Raw genomic sequence first — 21,246 nt, 5'->3', positions numbered from 1 at the left:
AGTGTTCCTGGATTCTGTACCAGTACAAGCTTGTTCTCCACAAGTAACTGCCAACTTCCCCACAACTGTTAAACCCAGAACAAACAAATTCCCTCACAAGTCCATATTTCAATCAAACTAATACTTCCGCTGTAACAAATGTTTCAGGTAATTCTGATATTTCATGTTCTGAACAGCAGGTGTTGGACAATCATGAACCAGATCAACCGACAGATAACTCTGTTCTGGATTCATCAAGTTGTTCTTACCATGTTTCTTTTTTCAGATTCTAATAATACTCAGAATGACCCTGTTTCAACAAAAACCAATAAACATGTCATATCTGCTCTTAGGTCTTTGAATCCTGCAGCACAGCCATTTCAACCAAGGTCAGCGAGAACTACGGCTATGCCTAAATGGATAACATCAAATGATTGGCATTTTTGTTAGTTTCTACCAGATTATGTCACCTTTAGCAGAGTATGTTACAGTGACCAGGGATGTTTAATCAATTAAATTTTGGATTTGTGATTTCATGTAAATATGTAATGCGTCAAATGATTTTTCGTGTACATTACAGTTGAAAATGTACATCTGGTCATTTTGTGCATCCTTGAATATTTGCATTTATTTTATATATATATGTAATGTAAGTATGCATTGCCTGGATAGCTTATTTTTACAGTTATCTGTTATTAAGGTAACTTGACATGAACAACCAAGATGGTGTCACGAAATTAAGGTTGGTCACATTATTTACCCCTATAGACAATATGCTGCTACAGAGGTCTAAAGATGCATTTTAATCATTTAACACACACATAAACAATTGTAAAAATGCATTTAATTTATAAAATTATAAATCAAATGTTCTGAAACTCACCATGAAAACTAGTCAATTTTTGTGCGCATTTTGCGGAAAAGTTATGTATCCAAGCTGAAAATAATTTATATCATCATATGTTCGAATATGTCCTTCAGGTGCTCCACCTGAACAAATATTTCCAGAGCAAATAGCATAAAACTCAGTGGATAAGTTCTTTTGTTCATAGGTGGAGCACCTGAAGGACACATTCAAACATATGAGGATATAAATTATGTTCAGTTTGGATGCATAACTTTTCCGCAAAATACGCACACAAATTGACTAGATTTCTTGGTGAGTTTCAGAACATTTGATTTTATATTTTTATAAATTAAATGCATTTTTACAAGTGTTTATGTGTGTGTTAAATGATTAAAATGCATCTTTAGACCTCTGTAGCAGCATATCGTCTATAAGAGTAAATAATGTGACCAGCCCTAATTTCGTGACGCCATCTTGATTTTCCCTGTCAAGTTACCTTAACGCTGTGTTCACATTAAAAAGTTTGAGCCCGCCTATTGTGAAATGTGCTTAACAGCATATTAAAATATATTATTACACCGAGTGTACAATTATCACAGCTTGTGGGCTGGCGTCTGGCTAATATTTATTTTCTTTTTTGAGTAGTATTACTTTTATAAATAATTGTTCTAGCATGTATGTAGCAATTACATCAGTAGTTAGAGTAAGTACTGCTCTTAATAGTATAGATTAAATTATAATTAATTTTAAAATGTTTGGACGACATTTCCCAAAGAGGATGGTGGTGGCGGTGGCGGGGGGGGGGGGGGGGGGGGCGGAGGGTATTTCGCAGGGTCAGATCTCACTTTATTTTTGTATCTGTCCATCTGTCCATTATATAATTTATGTATTGTCCTTCTATGCTGTCTATGTTGATTATCTTTCATCCCATATTTCCGATATCTCTATACATTTCCAATACATTCATTCATTTGTCATTTATATTTTCATATTTATTAACCATGGTGACGGGCTTCAAACGTATTTGACTTTCCCGCACTCCAGTGTCATGCATGCACACTTCAAAAAATGAACGCCATTTTTGTTTGTTTTGTTTTGTTTTGTCTTGCGACAATAGGGAACATTAGTCAGTTACTTCCCCTGATTAAGAAGTAGGTTGGTCCTTCCTCTGTTTTATCATTGACTTTTTTGTAATTTTCATAAGCAATATCTGTACTAAATTTCGTGGGATTGGATAATGATTTAAGACAGACTTTGTTTAGTAGCTCTGTTCTACATTTACGTTCGATCAATCATTTCTATTTATAAACCTGCACATAAATAGCATATTTATTTTGACTAATCGCAACATCTTGGAAAAGGTAATAATGAAAAAGTCAGAGGAATCTAACTGAAAGCAACCAATGTTACATTTGGCAATGGTTATGTTTCTCATTTATTAGTGCCGTTTTGCGTGCCTTTACAGGTAATTGTTGGTTTCATTCATTGTATAATTCATTTATCTTTCATTTCATGTCATATTTGTATTGGTTCCGCTTGGAAATATGGAATTATGCACTTATTATAATAAATAGAAATACATGGTAGTTCACGCAATTTTCTTGTTTTGTCTTACGACAATTTTATTAGTGCCGTTTTGCGTGCCTTTACAGGCATTTGACCCACATAAGTACATATCCAACCCAGTGCATAAGAACCCAGACTACGACATTTGTGATGATTTCAACTTTTACCTTTTACTCCGTTCTTAAATATAAGCTAATATTTTAACAACTGGCTAGAATACCTATATTCAATTTAAGAAATAATATATCTCATTTAGTGATTTGTCGCTGAATAAAATCATTGTTTGGATCTAAAATGCGACGGTATTACATTACGAGGGCACAGCACGAGTGATGTAATAATACGCACCTGAACGACAAACAATGATTTCATTTAAAAGCAAATCATAAAATGAGATATATTATTTCGATTCTAACACGTTACCCAGGATTTTAAACATCCTTGAACCCAGGATTTTAAACATCCTTGACGACATTCATTTAATATTAGATTTTGCTCGTTAATAAGAAAAAGAATCGGGTCGTGTTAGAATTAATATTTATTGCCGGTGTTTTTATCACTGACATTTTTATACTATTAAAATATTCCGACGTGCACACGCGAGGCGTATGCAGTATGCAAAGAGATATATTACAGACATGGGTTTTACAGATACTTTCGTCGGTTCAGTCCTTAAAATTTGACACATCATCATAGAGAATTTAAAGGAAAAACAGTTAAAAAATATGCATAGTGCGGATTATTTCATTCGTTACATGTTCACAACCGTGCACACCGTAACTGAGTGTAATTGACACACCGTCACTGAGTGAAATAAGCACACCATCACTGAGTGTAATGGACAGGTCGTCACTGAGTGAAATTGACACACCGCCACTGAGGACAACCGACACATCGTCACTGAGTCACTGACCAACACTGAGGGCAATGGACACACAGTCACTGAGTGTAATGGACACCCCGTCACTGAGTGAAATGGACACACCGTCAATGAGTTACATTGACACCCCGTCACTGAGTCTAATGGACACAGCGTCACTGAGTGAAATTGACACACCGCCATTGAGTCTAATGGTCACAGCGTCACTGACTGAAATTGACACACCTTCACTGAGTGTAATGGACTCAGCGTCACTGAGTGAAATGGACACACCATTACTGAATGTAATGGGCACACCGTCACCGAATGAAAGAAACACTACGTCACTGAGTGTAATGGGTACACCGTCACTGCGTGAAGGGACACAGCCTCACTGAGTGAAATAGAAACACACATTGTCACAGAGTGAAATGGACACACCGTCACTGAGTGAAATGGACAAAACACCGTAACAGCGGGTAGAGAACACAACATAAACATACACATACCGCAGATTATTTCATCTGTTCCATTTTCACAATCGGACACACCGTCACATAGCGAAGATTCAGGTATACACTGAGAGGATCCGCATCGGTACTGCCCATCCACGCAACTGTCTCCGAATGTAGGTGCTTTTGAAGAATAACCATCTAACGGCGTATTTGATACTGCTGTTGCACATAACAATAATATCATGCACTGGAAACTATTAGAGTCACAAGTATTGATATTAAACATAATAGATGTATTAATTAGTTAATTCATTGAACGTGTTGTGTTTTATTTGACCTAAACTGACTGACTGAAATAATCATCACCAATCGTATTTATAATCATATCTGAATTAATCAAATGAATGTATACAACAGGTTTCGTCAAGTAAAAGAATATCTTTACGCCCTCATTAAGTGATAAATGATTATCTTTCACCATCCTGTACATATCGGGTACGGACTAATACAAAACTAAATAAATATCTTATGTGGCCGTGATGTCACCCATTTTTTCATTCCTTATTGCAATTTCAAGATTTTTATAGTTTTTTTCCTATTACATAAAAACGAAAGATTATTTTTGAATACGAAATATTTATTCTGTAGATAAGATTATCTTATTTGTTCAAAACTAACACTCTTTCGCACTGAAATTGAAAAGGAAACAAAACACATGAATGTATTATCTACACTAATTTATAAGTGTCTGATATTATTATAGGGACTCCATGTGTTCTCCAAATTGCTTATAATATTTTTTGTTTTTGTCTTTAACAGGGACTAGTTTCATTTTTAACGATACCTGAAGTAATAAACTCCAATCATGATCCCAGTTATCGATCTTGAGAAGTGAACGAAGTATCACTATCTTTCGGGCGGGGGTGCTACTTCACATTCCTTCTCAATGACAAAACCGTATCGTAGGTGTGCCCTTACAGATTCAAATTACATACTTTAACATGGGGAACATGCAATGTATGGTAGATCTTCATTTATAGATAGTAACCTACCTAAAATTGTAGTTGTTAAAAAGAATTTAAAAAGCATAACGTTGGTTGCTCATGTACATTTAAGACCGAGTGTAATAATTAAGCTTTGATTTGATCATTTTGAGGCATGTTTTTTAAGATTGTCTAAAATGTCTTGATATCCAATTTCTATGTATCCGCTCCTGCTAATACATTGTTACAGTAGACCTACCAATCATGTCATAGGTAAGTATTAAATCCAATAGATTATGGCGCGAAGAACTTATCTCAATACATACAGGCATATTGTATGACATCAAAAAATGTTTTAAGGCAAATAAAATAATTTCAGATCCACTATTTAAGCTGAAATTTAGATATAATGTTGTTTGTACCATATCACACATAATGCTAGTATAAAAAATAAACAAGAAAAAACTCTTCAGTATTTACCATGAAAATAGGACATTACCATGAAAATTTGACTTACATTTAGTTTCTAACTATACACTTAATTCATTGTTCCCTTTAACTCTTGTCATACAGGTATATAGATAAATTATTTGTTGTCTGGTACTGTACATTATTAAACGTCATTGCGGCCATTGTGGAAGCTTTGACCTAAACAGATACACAGCGATATGAATGGCTGTTTAGGCATAATTTTATCATTTTTCTTTGTATACACACTTTTTGTCAACCGTGAAATTCTTAAAATTTGAAAATGAGGCTGTTCGTCCTAGTTGGCATAGAGTTATTTGTATTTGATTTGTCTCAAAATATGTATTTTATTATTTTAGTACTTCTAACCTATTTTTTAACATAATGCAAATTGAAAAAAAAATGTATTTTTTTTTCCATTTTAACATATTTTCACACTTAAAGACGCCATTTTTATACCTGTGCTGATTTGTTTGAGTGTGCATGCGTATGAGACTTTGGCACATTTTTATCATTCTTACTACTGTTTGCAGATCAAATTGCCCTTTCGCCTTATCTCAAATCGATAGACTTGTACCTTTACGATGCTGAAGCTATTTTTGGAACTCGTCTATACAGGTAACTCCGCCTTTCCGATACGAGTAAAAAAATACTGAATGAACTTGTTTACATTGGCTGCATGACCGGGAAATGATGATTTAAATACTGTTCGAATGGGTGTTTAAACGGATTGTAACATATGTACTAGATCTAATCTTCATTTAAAATCTTGCCACACTGCACACTACATTTAGGTAGCGTGGATGTGAAAAAAGACACCATCTTATACATTACAGGCCTTTTTTCTGCCTAAATTTCAGTACCTTTTGCTGCAGACTTTTCTTTTAAATAACGTATCTCGTGTTTATTTTTCACAATAATTATAAAACGTGACTGACTCGAGTTGTTGGATTCGCTCATCATTGATCGAAGGGTATAAGTTCGATTCCCGGAACCGACCATGCCTCTTCAGTTGAAAAAAGTCGGCAATTTCTTACGGAATATTAGTCTAACTAATTTGACGCGATCCTAGGAAACAGTTACGAGTTATTTTCTCAACTCGAAAGAAATTGTCATCACTAGATTTGGGTTTAAATGCTGATTTGTTGCGAATATGAGATAAATTCAAATAAAACTTAAATGTATCAAAAGGTAGTCCAAATAATTGTACTCAAGTTATATTTTTTGACTGGTCGATATCCCCTTTAGGTAGACAACGTAAAATTTCAAAATGTAAAATCGGTCTACCCGAGGTCTCATTATTTAGACTAATCAAAAGGGGGATTAAATTCCTCATTAATTTATGTAAAAGTTATCATAATTCCCCTTAACACGATTAACGTTACACATAATGATTATGTGTAAGCAATAAAACCAATGACTTTAAATGACGGTGTACTGTTATTTATCCTCGATTAGTTTGGTCCATTTAGAGTGACCGTCACAAATATAAAACAAACAAAACGTCGAATTATTTTGACTTATGTGAGTCTATAACTGGTTCTTTCCATGAACGAAGACAATGCTTATCAACTGCCTGTATGTAATAACTGAAATAGTACTTAATATCAACTGCCTGTATGTAATAACTGAAATAGTGCTTATTAATAAACGACTTCAAATAAATAGTAGATAAATTCACAACCTACACGTAAACCCCACCAATAAAATAAAATAAAATAAAACTAGATCTAAATTAGATTTGCGATAGTTAAGCTACAGAAAACTCTGCAAACGTTTGAATATCAAATAAATCAGTTTTTATGGATCTACGTACAAGTGTTACGTAGCTTGAAGGTTCAACGAGATACCTTTCTATAAAACCTTGTGTACCTTGCGTGGTTGGAAATTTTGTCGATAATAATTGTCATAACAAATAAAAAGTGCTGTTTTCATTTGAACGTAGTTGAACTATCTATATTCTACTTTTAAAACATATCCATTAAATTATTCACCTTATTGCATTTTACAATGTATGCAAGTACGGCAATGCTTCAAAGACAGAAACAGAGCACGCGCTTTGTGTGACGATAAAGAAAAAAAGTTTCACGACAAGGTGAATGAATAATTGATTGTGGATGAGGCGGGGTTAACCTGTCAAAATTACTCCAAAAATAGCTCCAGCTTCACAGTTTCTGTGACGTAAACGTGCAACTCTATCGATTTGAAAAAAGTTGAAGGGGCAATTTGATCTGCAAACAGTAGTATCACTTTGCACAGAATGTAAAACTTCCCTTAAAATCTTTGTCATGTCGTATAAAGGGCTTTATAGGGAAATAGAAATGTATCCTTTTTATGAATAATTATTCCACATTAGCACATGTCCATTCTAAAAACACCACGTGTTAACCAATGTTGATCTTTGTTGTGTGTATACACATATGTGATCTATGTTAAGTGATACTTCTTGTAAGGTCTGCTTATTTAATGAACTCTTCACGTACTCTTGATTTGGCAACGTATGTAATGTAACTTCTTTCTCTAACTTGGCAAACTTGGTGAATTCATATCTGAATATCCATAGTCGCCCTATTCTTTTCCATTGAAAATCATGACGTACATTTTGCGTAAACAGTAAAAGGAAATGCGCCAAATTTACGTGTATGCAATTTATAATATAATATTGTTTACAAATGGAAAGCAAATATAATGTAAATATAAGGGTTTTTTTTTCGGAGTTCATGCGAAACGAACGACGGAATAGGATATGCAAATTAAACATGAAGCGCTAGCGCGATTCATGGATTTGCCGATCCTATGTGGGTCTTTGTTACTTTAAATTTGTCATTCAAATACATCTTATTTTTCAGAGAAATGAAGTATTACATCCGTAAAGAGATTAGTTGGCACGCGCATGAATAATAATGTGGTTTCGATTGTTTACGGGGATACTCGTGTATAGTGCAAACTGGTTGTGATTATCAAACATAATACAAAAGGAAAATAAATCCACAGATATTGGATTAAAATCGAACTTCACCTGAATGTAAGAAAAAATTTTTTTGTAATTTTATAGATATACATGTATCAAAAACTCACATTACTAGATGATGTGCTTGTATTGTTTTCAGTACCAGAATCCAAACATTGATATTCATCTTCAGTGTATCCTTTCCTTTTTATTTGTTCATGCCAGGTCCTTACTGAAGGATTTCCCATGTTTGACGTCGTGGGACTGAAACAAAGTCATTCCATTCTGAAAATACACTAGTGTAATAAAGCTTTGACGTTGACGTCGTTTTAGGTATAGGAGCTGTTGGTCGAACTTACTTGGTCTATAATAGGTAAAGAAAGAAGAAGTTTTGATATTTCAGCAGGAAAAGCTTACATGTGATAAAAAAAAATATTACATTGATTTGCGTCTCGGCAGAGCCTCACATTTTATTACTCTGTTCAACTCGTTTGATAAATTCAATATGAAAGGACGCTCCTGTAATATCCTTTATTTATTTATACAAGGTAAATTAAATAAAACTCTTTGAACGTGAATTTTCCTATTGGATAATTGACATTGTTTTAATAGTACTTTAAAGGCAGGTAAGCATGGTACGAAAATAGTTGTGGTCAATTATTATCAGCAACAGGCCGTTTGACTGGTCAGTTGTATGTAACTCATATTTTCAGGCCCCAGCTTCACGAAACAACTTAAGTAACTACTTGGTTAAGTTTGTTACTTTAGTATCGTGCTATTGCTTAAGTTATTCTTATTTAATGTTGATTTTCTCTGTAATAATGTACTTATAGCTACAATATACTTAGTCTACAGTTAGTAGTATTTGTCTGCAGTACTGATTTCAGTCACGCAAATATGGTATCTATTTAAGCACGATATAACGAATTTTAGAATTTGCTAAAGTATTTTTCTTATTTCTATACTTCGTTTTCTGTGAAATTCAGAAGTGTTGTGTTTTGAACTTGTCATATGAAATTGTCATATACGGCTCTGATATAGATGAAAATGTCAACACTTAAGACGCATAACGGACAAAAGCAAGCATTTGAAATAACAGACTTAGCTAAGCAATTACTCAAGTTTATTTGTGAAATTAGGGTCAAAGCCTTAATCAACACTTAGTGAAAAAAACGTTATAAAAGACCGTTGAAACTTCAATACTCGTACGTAAAAACGTAGCCTCATCTTAAACGATGTTACCTACGCGTAAATTACACGTTTTTTTTTAAAAAACCGATATTTTACCTCCTTGCATAAATTGCGTTTTACTTGTTTATCTTTCAAAAGACATAGCATGGGAGCGTTGGTGAAATAAGCTGTACATAAGTTATTGCTAATATAGGGTTGGTGTTGATCTTCTAATGTTGCATAAACATTTCGTTTTAATTTGTTTTCTTTGTTCTGAATTTTGAAACCACATACACTTATTACATTATATCTTAACTAAATCCGTCCAAAACTTTAAAGTTTCATACCTCTCTATATTACCTGTAGGTTAAACATTTGACTTCAAGATATGTGTTTAATTTACATCAGGTAATCATCTACCTGTAACTGTATCTGTGTTGCGAAATGTACAATACGTTGTGCATCCGGGTGTAAGTGTACTTTTATTATTGAACTAATCCAAGTAAAGGGGTGCTATAGTTTACTGAGTACATATTTTATACATAAAAGACACCAACCAATCGTATATACTAAACTTGTCTCGTTGGCGCAGTAAGTTAGAGTGAACGTTGCATACAATGTATGAGGTGTAGGTGTGGGTTCGAATCCCGGAATGGTAAGACTTTTTTTCTTTTTTGCTAACTACATTGTATTATGTCCAGCATTTTTCACGTAATTAATGTGCAATTTTGTGAAAGCAAGTTTGTAAATATACTTTATGTAAAATATGTCACAGTAACAATGTCGAAACCGGTGTATAGATATAGTGATGACGCTAGAGATATTATTAGAAACGTGTACAAATTTTGTATGAAAGAGAAGGAATCTGGTTTGAAACTTTCACTTGCTCGTGCATGGGAGAGGCTAATGGTACTTTGCGGAACGGAACGAAACGGAACGGAACAAGTTAAGAGGCACCCCACGGGGTATAATCAAAATGTAAAAAACAATGCTTTCAAACTAATCAGACCACCATCTATGATGAAAAATAACCTATCGCATTCGATTCATTGTCCTGGTTAGTCGCATGTTAGTGACAAATGAAGACTGTTCTTCTTTTCACTTACAGTTTAATTGTAGCTATATCAATATAATTGTAACTCTATGTACTATCTACAAAATTTGAAACTGAGAATGCGTGTCAATGTTTGCAAACGTATGAGCTGCATATAGCTATTGGTACTTTGCGGAACGGAACGGAACCAAGTCAGGAATAAAGCTCAGCTGCATGTAATGTAGGAATGACTAATCCGAATATGTTATAAACATCACCAGAAGTTCAATCGTAATGTGCCAGATGTAATCATTACTTAAAGATTACAGAAAGAAATTTCTTCTTTTCACTTACAGATTGTAGGTGTGTACTTGTTACTTGGATTCTATGTACTATTTACAAAATTACAAACTGAGAACTGGTGCCAATGCTTGCAAAACTTATCTGTTGCAGAAGCAGTGCTTGAAACTAGTCAGTTGGCTGTCTGCGGTACAAGCTGAAATCACATCAAGTAAAGTATTTCTTGTTCCATTCCGTTCCGCAAAATACCATTACCTATATAGCTAATGGTACTTTGCGGAACGGAACGGAACCAAGTTAGGATTAAAGCTCAGCTGCATCTAATGATAAAAATGATTAATCTTAATATGTTATAAACAGCACCAGAAGTTCAATCGTAATGTGTCAGATGTAATCATTACTTGAAGATCACAGAAAGAAAATTCTTCGTTTCACTTACGGATTGTAGGTGTATACTTGTTATTCTGATTCTATGTACTATCTACAAATTTAGAAACTGAGAATGTGTGCCAATGCTTGCAAAATGCATTTGTTGAAGAAGCAGTGCATGAAACTAGTCTGTTGGTTGTCTGTGGTGCAAGCTGAAACCACATCAAGTAAAATATTTCTTGTTCCGTTCCGTTCCGTTCCGCAAAATACCATTACCTATATAGCCAATGGTACTTTGCGGAACGGAACGGAACCAAGTCAGAAATAAAGCTCAGCTGCATCTAATGTAGAACTGACTAGTCTGAATATGTTATAAACATCAACAGAAATTAAATCATAATGTGTCAGATCATTACTTGAAAATTACAATAATATCATTCTTTTTTTCACTTACATACTGTAGGTGTATACTTGCTACTCTGATTCTATGTACTATCTTCAAAATTAGAAACTGAGAATGGGTGCCAATGCTTGCAAAACGTATTTGCTGCAGAAGCAGTGCTTGAAAATAGTCTGTTGGTTGTCTGTGGTACAAGCTGAAATCACATCAAGTAAAATATTTCTTGTTCCGTTCCGTTCCGCAAAATACCATTACCTATATAGCTAATGGTACTTTGCGGAACGAAACGGAACCAAGTTAGGAATAAAGCTCAGCTGCATCTAATGTAGAACTAACTAATCTTAATATGTTATAAACATCAACAGAAGTGAAATCATACTGTGTCAGATGTAATCATTACTTGAAGATTACAGCAAGATCATTCTTCTTTTCACTTACAGATTGTAAGTGTATACTTGTTACTCGGATTCTATGTACTATCTACAAATTTAGAAACTGAGAATGTGTGCCAATGCTTGCAAAACGCATTTGTTGCAGAATCAGTGAATGAAACTAGTCAGTTGGTTGTCTGTGGTGCAAGCTGAAATCACATCAAGTAAAATATTGCTTGTTTCGTTCCGTTCCGCAAAATACCATTACCTATATAGCTAATGGTACTTTGCGGAACGGAACGGAACCAATTCAGGAATAAAGCTCAGCTGCATCTAATGTAGAAATGACTAGTCTGAATATGTTATAAACATCACCAGAAGTTAAATCATAATGTGTGAGATTTAATCATTACTTGAATATTACTACATGACCCTCTGGACGGGGCCTCTCCCCCCCCCCACCCCCAGGTACATAGCTTGAGTAATCTTGTTAGAGAGCCGCTAGGCAATGCTACATACTAAATATCAAAAGCCTAGCCCTTGAATTTTCAGTCAAGAAGATTTTTAAAAGTTTTTTCCTCTATAAGTTTTTAGTAAAACTTGAGACCCCCAAAGCGGGACCTCTTTTCACCCCAGGGGCTTAATAATTTTGGTAGGGAACCAAAAGGCAATGCTACATACTAAATATCAAAGGCCTAGGTCTTTTGGTTTCAGACAAGGAAATGTTTAAGGTTTTTTCTATATAAGTCTATGTAAAACGTGGGACCACCGTGATGGGGCCTCTTTTCATCCCAGGGGCATATTTTGAACAATCTGTATAGAGGAACATTAGATGATACCGCAGGCCAAATATTAAGGCTCTATGCCTTGTGGTTTTGGACAAGAAGATTTTCAAAGTATTCCGTTAACACCCCTAAAACTAGTACAAAGATGCCCTTTTTAATTATCTTTTATAATATAGGAATATTTAAATAAATTTTACATACTGAATAAAGTTTAAGATATAACAAGAAACTTCAAGTAGTTCTCACATAGTCTGATGCCCAAACAAACAAACAAAAAGTTGGTCTACCTACCTACCCTATTTTTTTTTCAGAGCCGTTAGCGGAAACAAGTAACTTTTTCAGGCCTTACAGGTTTCCATTTTTATATTTTCGGTGATTTTTTTATTTGAATATGTAATGAAATATTTTCATCAAGTAAGTTGAAAAAAAAACGACAGTGTTCATTTTACTTGATTAAATAATATACGAGTCGAATATTCTTAAATCCTTAACACATAACTAAAACACGTACCCGCAGAAACGTCGCAGGAACCGAATTAGATCTGTATAATAACTATGGAAGCATATCTATGTAGTTTATTCAACTTAATTTCTTGTATTAAATCAAAAACTTTTTCTTTGACACGAAATACTGTTGCTGTACGTACACCATGGGTGGTTTATAGTACAGAAATATGCATTCATTTGTAAAGCGTTTAAATGGGAAAAAAAATTGTCAAAAGTGTTGCAAACTTCTGTCAACAGTTTTACAAAATAAAAGCAGGTCATTATACTGAAGTTACAGTTGAATGTGATATCTTTTAAGTTGGTTCCGTTCCGTTCCGCAAAATACCAATAGCCATATAAGTAATGGTATTTAACGGAACGGAACGGAACAGGATAGATTTATTTTAATGACACTATTAAAATAATTTAATTGAGTTAATATATGGTATTATAGAATTCCGTATACAGTCGACATTGTATTAAGAGACCACCCAAGGGACTGCTAAGAAGTTGTCTCTTAATGGAATGGTCTCTTAATGAATTTCAGTCAGATGAAAAGGAAAGTTATTTTAACTGGTAATGTAACTGTATTTATTCTGAACATACATGTATGGTTTCAAAATCTGTTTTAACATCGTGAACACTTTTCCAAGTCCACAAACCGTGAAAATTATGGCTAGTTTGTTCGTCAGTTTTACTGATACAAAGGTTAATTGCATTCAGTCACGTGCAAAACGTACTCGCTAATTACACAAATGAAGAAATGCGGTAGAATTTTGATACCCGATCGCTTAATAGATACTTTCGTCGAATAATTTACCTGTCGGGACTACATTATTGTGGTCGCTAGTCGTTTAGTAGAAGTCTTTTAATGGAATGAATTTATATACTGGAAACGTTCGGGAGGGATATTGACTGGTCGTTTAATACAAAATTTGCTGAATAGAGATGGTCGCAAGTTCGATGTCGATTGTATTATTTATTCATAACAGAGAATTTCGTAATTTTCAAGCCATATTTTACAACACTGCAGCTAGGGTCATGGTCAATTCATAGGTGATTTGCAGCACAAGAATATGCATGCGCCGACCTGTGGGACGTTTTTTCGGGGGAAATATTTGTCACTTAAATGGGGTAAACCATGAACGAAATGACTTTCTTTGTTCGTTCCGTTTCGTTCCGCAAAATACCAATACCCATATAGGTAATGGTATTTAACGGAACGGAACGGAACATGATAAATTTATTTCTAATAGGACTATCAAATACTTCAATTAAGTGAATTGATGATATAATAACGGAACTCCGTATAGTAGTTTTTATTTATAACGGGTGGTTTCGTAATTTTCAAGCCTTTTTTAACATATTATTATTGTAACAGTTTGCGTTGGGGGTCAGGTCATGGATGATTTGCAGCAAAAGAATGTGTATTTGAATTTGTGCTTTCAGTTGTGTACTTTTTTTACTATATTCTGGAGTGTGATGTTTGGTGCAGGTCTTAAGACGACGTACATAATGCTTTGGTTTTAATTGTTTTAAACCTTGATGGGCTTCCATAGTCGTTGAAGAGTTAGCTCCCTTATATAGTTTCGACGCCATTTGCTTTGCTTTACTTGGCGAATTTAGTCCATTTATACGGCCCTATGGTGTAAGTAATGACCCTTTTTGTTTTTCTACAATGAAATAAGCATATTTACGTTTAAAGGTTAATTAAAATGAGTGAATGCTGAAAGTACACAAAAAACATACCAATCACAAATATAAGGTTCACAAAAATAAGTCATTACAATTTACAAATATACTTGTAACTAGAACAACTGACACGTATTAAACCTTCCTGCTTGTAATAATACAAAACCTTTAGTCTATTAAGCATTTAGCACAGTAATTTAACACCGAATCTTTTAAAACAGTACCACTCAATCTCTAATAACATTTAGTGCATTATGATCTAATGACCCGGACCGATTTATATACCGTAGGGTACAGAGTTTAGCTAGGAATAAAAATATAATGCGATATAGCGTCTAATAATGCGGAAATTTGCTCATCTTAATTTACCTTTAAACATAAACATGCATTTTATAGTGGAAAAAAAAGAAACATAACTTACACCAAGGGGCCACATAAATGGACTAAATTACAAAAAATAAACTCGCCGAGGTTAGCATTGCAAATGGCGTGAAACTATTTAAGGGAGCTAACTCTTTAACGACTAGTCAAGCCCACCAAGGTTCAAAACAACTAAAACAGTTTTCCATAGCACTATGCAGGTCTTCTTAAGACCCGCACCAAACATTATAATATGCACTGATCAATAGGGCGTTTTCAGGGGTTGTATTCTGTCGCCGGTGTTTGTAAATCAGAGCTGCTCATCGTAATATGATGTCACCGATGAATGTGAAATCTTGTTTTAGTTTGTTCAGTTTGGCGATTTGTCCTTCAGGGGTAAGACTTTGTAAACAGTACTGGAAAATTAGCGCCAGTCATTGTAATAACGTGGGGGTGAATGTCGGATCTTTTCTTTGATGGTTCCGTTCCGTTCCGCAAAGTACCATTAGCTATATAGGCAATGGTATTTTGCAGAACGGAACGGAACAAGATATATTTTCAACTTGTACCACAGACAACCAACTGACTAGTTTCATGCACTGCTTCTGCAACAAATACGTTTTGCAAGCATTGACACACATTCTCAGTTTCTAAATTTGTAGATAGTACATAGACTTTGAGTAAAAAGTATACACCTACAAACTGTAAGTGAAAAGAAGAACGGTCTTGCTATAATCTTCAAGAAATGATTACATCTGACACATTATGATTTAACTTCTGTTGATGTTTATACCATATTCAGATTAGTCAGTTCTACACTAGATGCAGCCCGCCCGCTTAGCTCAGTAGGGAGAGCGTTGGTCTACGGATCGCGGGTTCGCAAGTTTGATCCCCGGGCGGAGCGTATGTTCTCCGTGACGCTTTGATAAAAGACATTGTGTCTGAAATCATTCCTCCTCCACTTCTGATAATTCATCTGGGGAAGTTGGCAGTTACTTGCAGAGAACAGGTAGGTTTGTAGTGGTACAGAATCCAGGAACACTGGATAGGATAAATGCCCGCCGTTACATGACTGAAATACTGTTGTAAAACGGCGTTAAACACAAAACAAATCAATAAATAACCATTAGATGCAGCTGAGCTTTATTTCTGACTTGGTTCCGTTCCGTTTCGCAAAGTACCATTAGCTATATAGGTAATGGTATTTTGCGGAACGGAACGGAACAAGAAATATTTTACTTGATGTGATTTCAGCTTGCACTACGGACACCCAACTGACTAGTTTCAAGCACTGCTTCTGCAGCAAATACGTTTTGCAAGCATTGGCACCCATTTTCAGTTTCTAATTTTGTAGGTAGTAAATAGTATCTGAGTAACAAGTATACACCTACAAACTGTAAATGAAAAGAAGAACTGTCCGACTGTAATCTTCAAGTAATGATTACATCTGACACATTTCGATTTAACTTCTGGTGATGCTTATAACATATTCAGATTAGTTATTTCTACATTAGATGCAGCTGAGCTTTATTCCTGAATTGGTTCCGTTCCGTTCCGCAAAGTACCATTAGCTATATAGGTAATGGTATTTTGCGGAACGGAACGGAACAAGAATTTATATTTTACTTGATGTGATTTCAGTTTGCATCACTGACTACCAACTGACTAGCTTCATGCACTGATTCTGCAAGCATTGGCACACATTCTCAGTTTCTAAATTTATAGATAGTACATAGAATCCGAGTAACAAGTATACACTTACAATCTGTAAGTGAAAAGAAGAATGATCTTGTTGTAATCTTCAAGTAAGGATTACATCTGATACATTATGATTTAACTTCGTTGATGTTTATAACATATTCAGACTAGTCAGTTCTACATTAGATGCAGCTGAGCTTTATTCCTGACTTGGTTCCGTTCCGTTCCGCAAATTACCATTAGCTATATAGGTAATGGTACTTTGCGGAACGGAACGGAACAAGAAATATTTTACTTGATGTGATTTCAGCTTGCACCACAAACAACCAGCTGACTCTTTTCAAGCACTGATTCTGCAGCAAATACGTTTTGCAAGCATTGGCACACATTCTCAGTTTCTAAATTTGTAGATAGTACATAGAATCCAAGTAACAAGTATACACTTACAATCTGTAAGTGAAAAAAAGAATGATCTTCCTGTAATCTTCAAGTAATGATTACGTCTGACACAGTATGATTTCACTTCTGTTGATGTTTATAACATATTAAGATCAGTCAGTTCTACATTAGAGGCAGCTGAGCTTTATTCCTGACTTGGTTCCGTTTCGTTCCGCAAAGTACCAATAGCTATATAGGTAATGGTATTTTGCGGAACGGAACGGAACAAGAAATATTTCACTTGATGTGATTTCAGCTTGTACCACAGACAACCAACTGAGTAGTTTCAAGCACTGCTTCTGCAGCAAATACGTTAATACATTTTGCAAACATTGGCACACATTCTCAGTTTCTCAATTTGTAGATAGTACATAGAATCCGAGTAGCAAGTATACACCTACAATCTGTAAGTGAAAAGAAGAATGATCTTGTTGTAATCTTCAAGTAAAGATTACATCTGATACATTATGATTTACTTTCTGGTGATGTTTATAACATATTCAGACTAGTCAGTTCTACATTAGATGCAGCTGAGCTTTATTCCTGACTTGGTTCCGTTCCGTTCCGCAAAGTACCATTAGCTATATAGGTAATGGTATTTTGCGGAACGGAACGGAACAAGAAATATTTTACTTGATGTGATTTCAGCTTGTACCGCAGACAACCAACTGACTAGTTTCAAGCACTGCCTCTGCAACAAATACGTTTTGCAAGCATTGGCACCAATTCTCAGTTTCTAATTTTGTAGATAGTACATAGAATCCGAGTAGCAAGTATACAACTACAGTATGTAAGTGAAAAGAAGAATGATCTTGTTGTAATCTTTAAGTAAGGATTACATCTGACACAGTATGATTTCACTTCTGTTGATGTTTATAACATATTCAGATTAGTCAGTTCTACATTAGATCCAGCTGAGCTATATTCCTGACTTGGTTCCGTTCCGTTCCGCAAAGTACCATTAGCTATATAGGTAATGGTATTTTGCGGAACGAAACGGAACATGAAATATTTCACTTGATGTGATTTCAGCTTGTACCGCAGACAACCAGTTGACTAGTTTCAAGCACTGCCTCTGCAACAAATTCCTTTTTGCAAGCATTGGCACCAATTCTCAGTTTATAATTTTGTAGATAGTACATAGAATCCGAGTAACAAGTACACATTTACAGTCTGTAAGTGAAAAGAAGAATTTTCTTTCTGTAATCTTCAAGTAATGATTACATCTGACACATTACGATTGAACTTCTGGTGATGTTATAACATATTCGGATTAGTCATTTCTTCATTAGATGCAGCTGAGCTTTATTCCTGACTTGGTTCCGTTCCGTTCCGCAAAGTACCAATAGCTATATAGGTAATGGTATTTTGCGGAACGGAACGGAACAAGAAATATTTTACTTGATGTGATTTTAGCTTGTACCACAGATAACCAACTGACTAGTTTCGTGCACTGCTTCTGCAGCTCATACATTTTGCAAGCATTGACACGCATTCTCAGTTTCAAATTCTGTAGATAGTACATAGAGTTACAATTATATTGATATAGCTACAATTAAACTGTAAGTGAAAAGAAGAACAGTCTTCATTTGCCACTAACATGCGACTAACCAGGACAATGAATCGAATGCGATAGGTTATTTTTTATCAGAGATGGTGGTCTAATTAGTTTGAAAGCATTGTTTTTTACATTTTGATTATACCCCGTGGGGTGCCTTTTAACTTGTTCCGTTCCGTTCCGCAAAGTACCATTAGCCCATGGGAGAGAATATCGGCACTCACCGGCATCAGCAGATCTACGGCACAAAAGATTGTTACTGAGAAAGATGCCAGACAACAGAATGAGAAGACAAAGAATAACATCAATTTCGATGACTTCAACCAGGGTGTGGTACGAAGAACTATTGCAGGGATGTACGCACAGAAGAAAGTTCTTCCAACGTTGGCGAACATTCAAGTTGCGCGTGATGGGATTCCTGAATCAGTCGTTATCAACGTTGATGATTCAACGGACGATTCAGAAACTGACACTGCCAGCGAATCTGGGGATTAACTTTGTTTGTGAATAGAAATAATATTTTTTTCTGATATGAAATAAATATTGAGAGAAAAAAAATATAAAAGAAAACGAATGGGAAAAAAATGAAGAAAAAATAATTCAAAACAGTAAATATTAAAGTCCAGGCAATAAAATATGATACGTACTTTTTGATTTATAATTCATCATACAATAAAAAGAATTCGTGCATAGTGAATAGTTTCTCTCTGTTCCTTATAGAATATTTCTCGATTCAAAATACGTTATTTTACGGTAAGAACATACCGTTAGGCTACAAACGATAAAACTAAAGTGGAACTTTTTTTATTATACGTCATTGAAAGGTCATGACGTCATTTGTGCTTACTGACGTTAATTTTCCGCGCTTTGTGTACATACTCTACCATAAGAAAGAGTGCAACAAAGAAAGTATTTATATTTGCTTTATTTATTCTATTATTTGTAAAATACTACAGGCAAGAAAAATTATCTGTCAGAATAAAAAGCTTATATGTATACAATATGCAAGAAAAAAATATCAGTCATGTGTTTACGAATCGGATAGAAATATCCGTCCCTCGGCCACTTGCGTATGGACGGTAACGAGGCTTTAATAAATATATAAATGTGTACAGCCGCTAAAAAACTGGAATTTTTTTATAAAACGACTGTTATTGTATGACATTAAAAAGCGATTAAATATGGACAACAATATAATCCCATTAGTAAACCATACACTCTGTAAGTTCTCACACTATCACGTGCTTCACAGTTAACAGAAATTTGCTACATTTAATACATCACTGATTCGACATCTCTGAAAGTTCTTTCATTAACTTCTACTTATACTTCTGTTATTATTTTGCTTGGTTGCATTCTGTGCTTCCAAAGAATCTTTTTACAGATGTTTATTCAGTAAAATGAAATAAAAAAATATGATGCGAATATTTAAAAACAAAACGTACTGCAGTGCGATTCTAAAGCAAATAAGTATATAACTAGCATTGAAAATGATAAACTAGGAAGAAGGCGTAAACATAAACTTCGCGTTCAAATTTTATGACAACAACGGTCTTACACAACTACAGAACGATTTTATAAAGATTTCAACAAATGCTACACAGAAAATGATTTTGATTCCCCCTTTTCCAAATAACTTTCTAACGTATTCAATAAGTTAACATGAAATTCAACTCTCGTTTTAAAAAGCATTAACAATTTACGATGATATACGTCTTCAAGGCAAGCACCTTTCTTACAATAGAAACAAAAATTTAGTGTAAAAAATTGTAGACTCGATAGTTTTCACTTAGTTTTATTAACGTTTCGGCGTTAAGGCCTTTATCAAAGTGACAAATTCCGAGAATTACTCTACATCATGGCGTCTAATAATACAACAACATTTGAAATCAAATCAAATACGCTTAATCTCGAATCGGAAACTATCACTTTCCTTAGTAAATTGCAAAAAAAGATGAAACAATAAAGTTCTATATATCCATATAAATAATTAGACTTGACCATGCTTTGTGACAACACCTACTGCCTCCCCCGCCCCCGCCCCCGCCCCCGCCCAACACCCCTTAATAGGAAAACCATCAAGTTCTTTTTTAAAGCACAAAGTGACAAAGCAATAAAATCTAGAAAAACTGTAACTATCTATTCACTATATATTATAACCACCTAAACTACATCTGCTAAAGTCGAATAAATCTGTTCAAGTTCAAAATTATCTTCATTATCTCTACCAGGAATTGCACTAATTCTCATTCTATACTCCTGCAAAACTAATGACCGTTGCGTCAGTCTAGAATTGTTATACTTGCTTTGCTGAGATAAGTCAATGGAAGATGATCTATTTCTTTTTTTCCTTTTTTGTTGTGTTTAATGTCGCACCGACAGTTGTTTTTAACACAAACTCTTCCCCAAACAAGTATGTGCGGAACATAGATACAGCCCAAACTGTTCCCAAGCAAGCGTTTCTTTGCTATCACTGAGC

The 21,246-nt window shown here is 34.7% G+C and overlaps 2 protein-coding genes across 13 annotated transcripts in view; one reads left to right on the top strand and one right to left on the bottom strand.

Moving 5' to 3' along the window:
- Positions 1–8,476, bottom strand: part of LOC123537140 (MAM and LDL-receptor class A domain-containing protein 1-like) — a 74,366-nt gene extending 65,890 nt beyond the window's left edge. For 2 of the 3 annotated variants that reach the window (XM_053529363.1, XM_053529362.1), the window contains exon 1: positions 3,761–6,852. In XM_053529363.1, the coding sequence (XP_053385338.1) occupies positions 3,761–3,992 (232 nt within the window). In that variant the 5' untranslated portion in view covers positions 3,993–6,852. Of the gene's footprint in view, positions 1–3,760; positions 6,853–8,235 lie in introns of those variants that run through there. The other variant, XM_053529364.1, reaches the window with a different exon arrangement.
- LOC123536162 (uncharacterized) overlaps positions 7,890–21,246 on the top strand; it is a 44,831-nt gene continuing 31,474 nt past the window's right edge. For 2 of the 10 annotated variants that reach the window (XM_045319073.2, XM_045319069.2), the window contains exon 1: positions 7,890–8,182. Coding sequence is in view for 6 of the 10 variants with exons in the window: in XM_053529366.1 (XP_053385341.1) it covers positions 9,899–9,932 (34 nt within the window). In the remaining 4 variants the exon portion in view is untranslated. Of the gene's footprint in view, positions 8,183–9,698; positions 9,933–21,246 lie in introns of those variants that run through there. The other 8 variants (XM_053529366.1, XM_045319079.2, XM_045319071.2 and 5 more) reach the window with 7 other exon arrangements.

This window comes from Mercenaria mercenaria, chromosome 17, assembly GCF_021730395.1.
Source record: "Mercenaria mercenaria strain notata chromosome 17, MADL_Memer_1, whole genome shotgun sequence".
Lineage (NCBI taxonomy): Eukaryota > Metazoa > Mollusca > Bivalvia > Venerida > Veneridae > Mercenaria > Mercenaria mercenaria.
The sequence above is the reverse complement of the archived record's forward strand: the minus strand, read 5'-3'. Positions and strand labels throughout refer to the sequence as shown.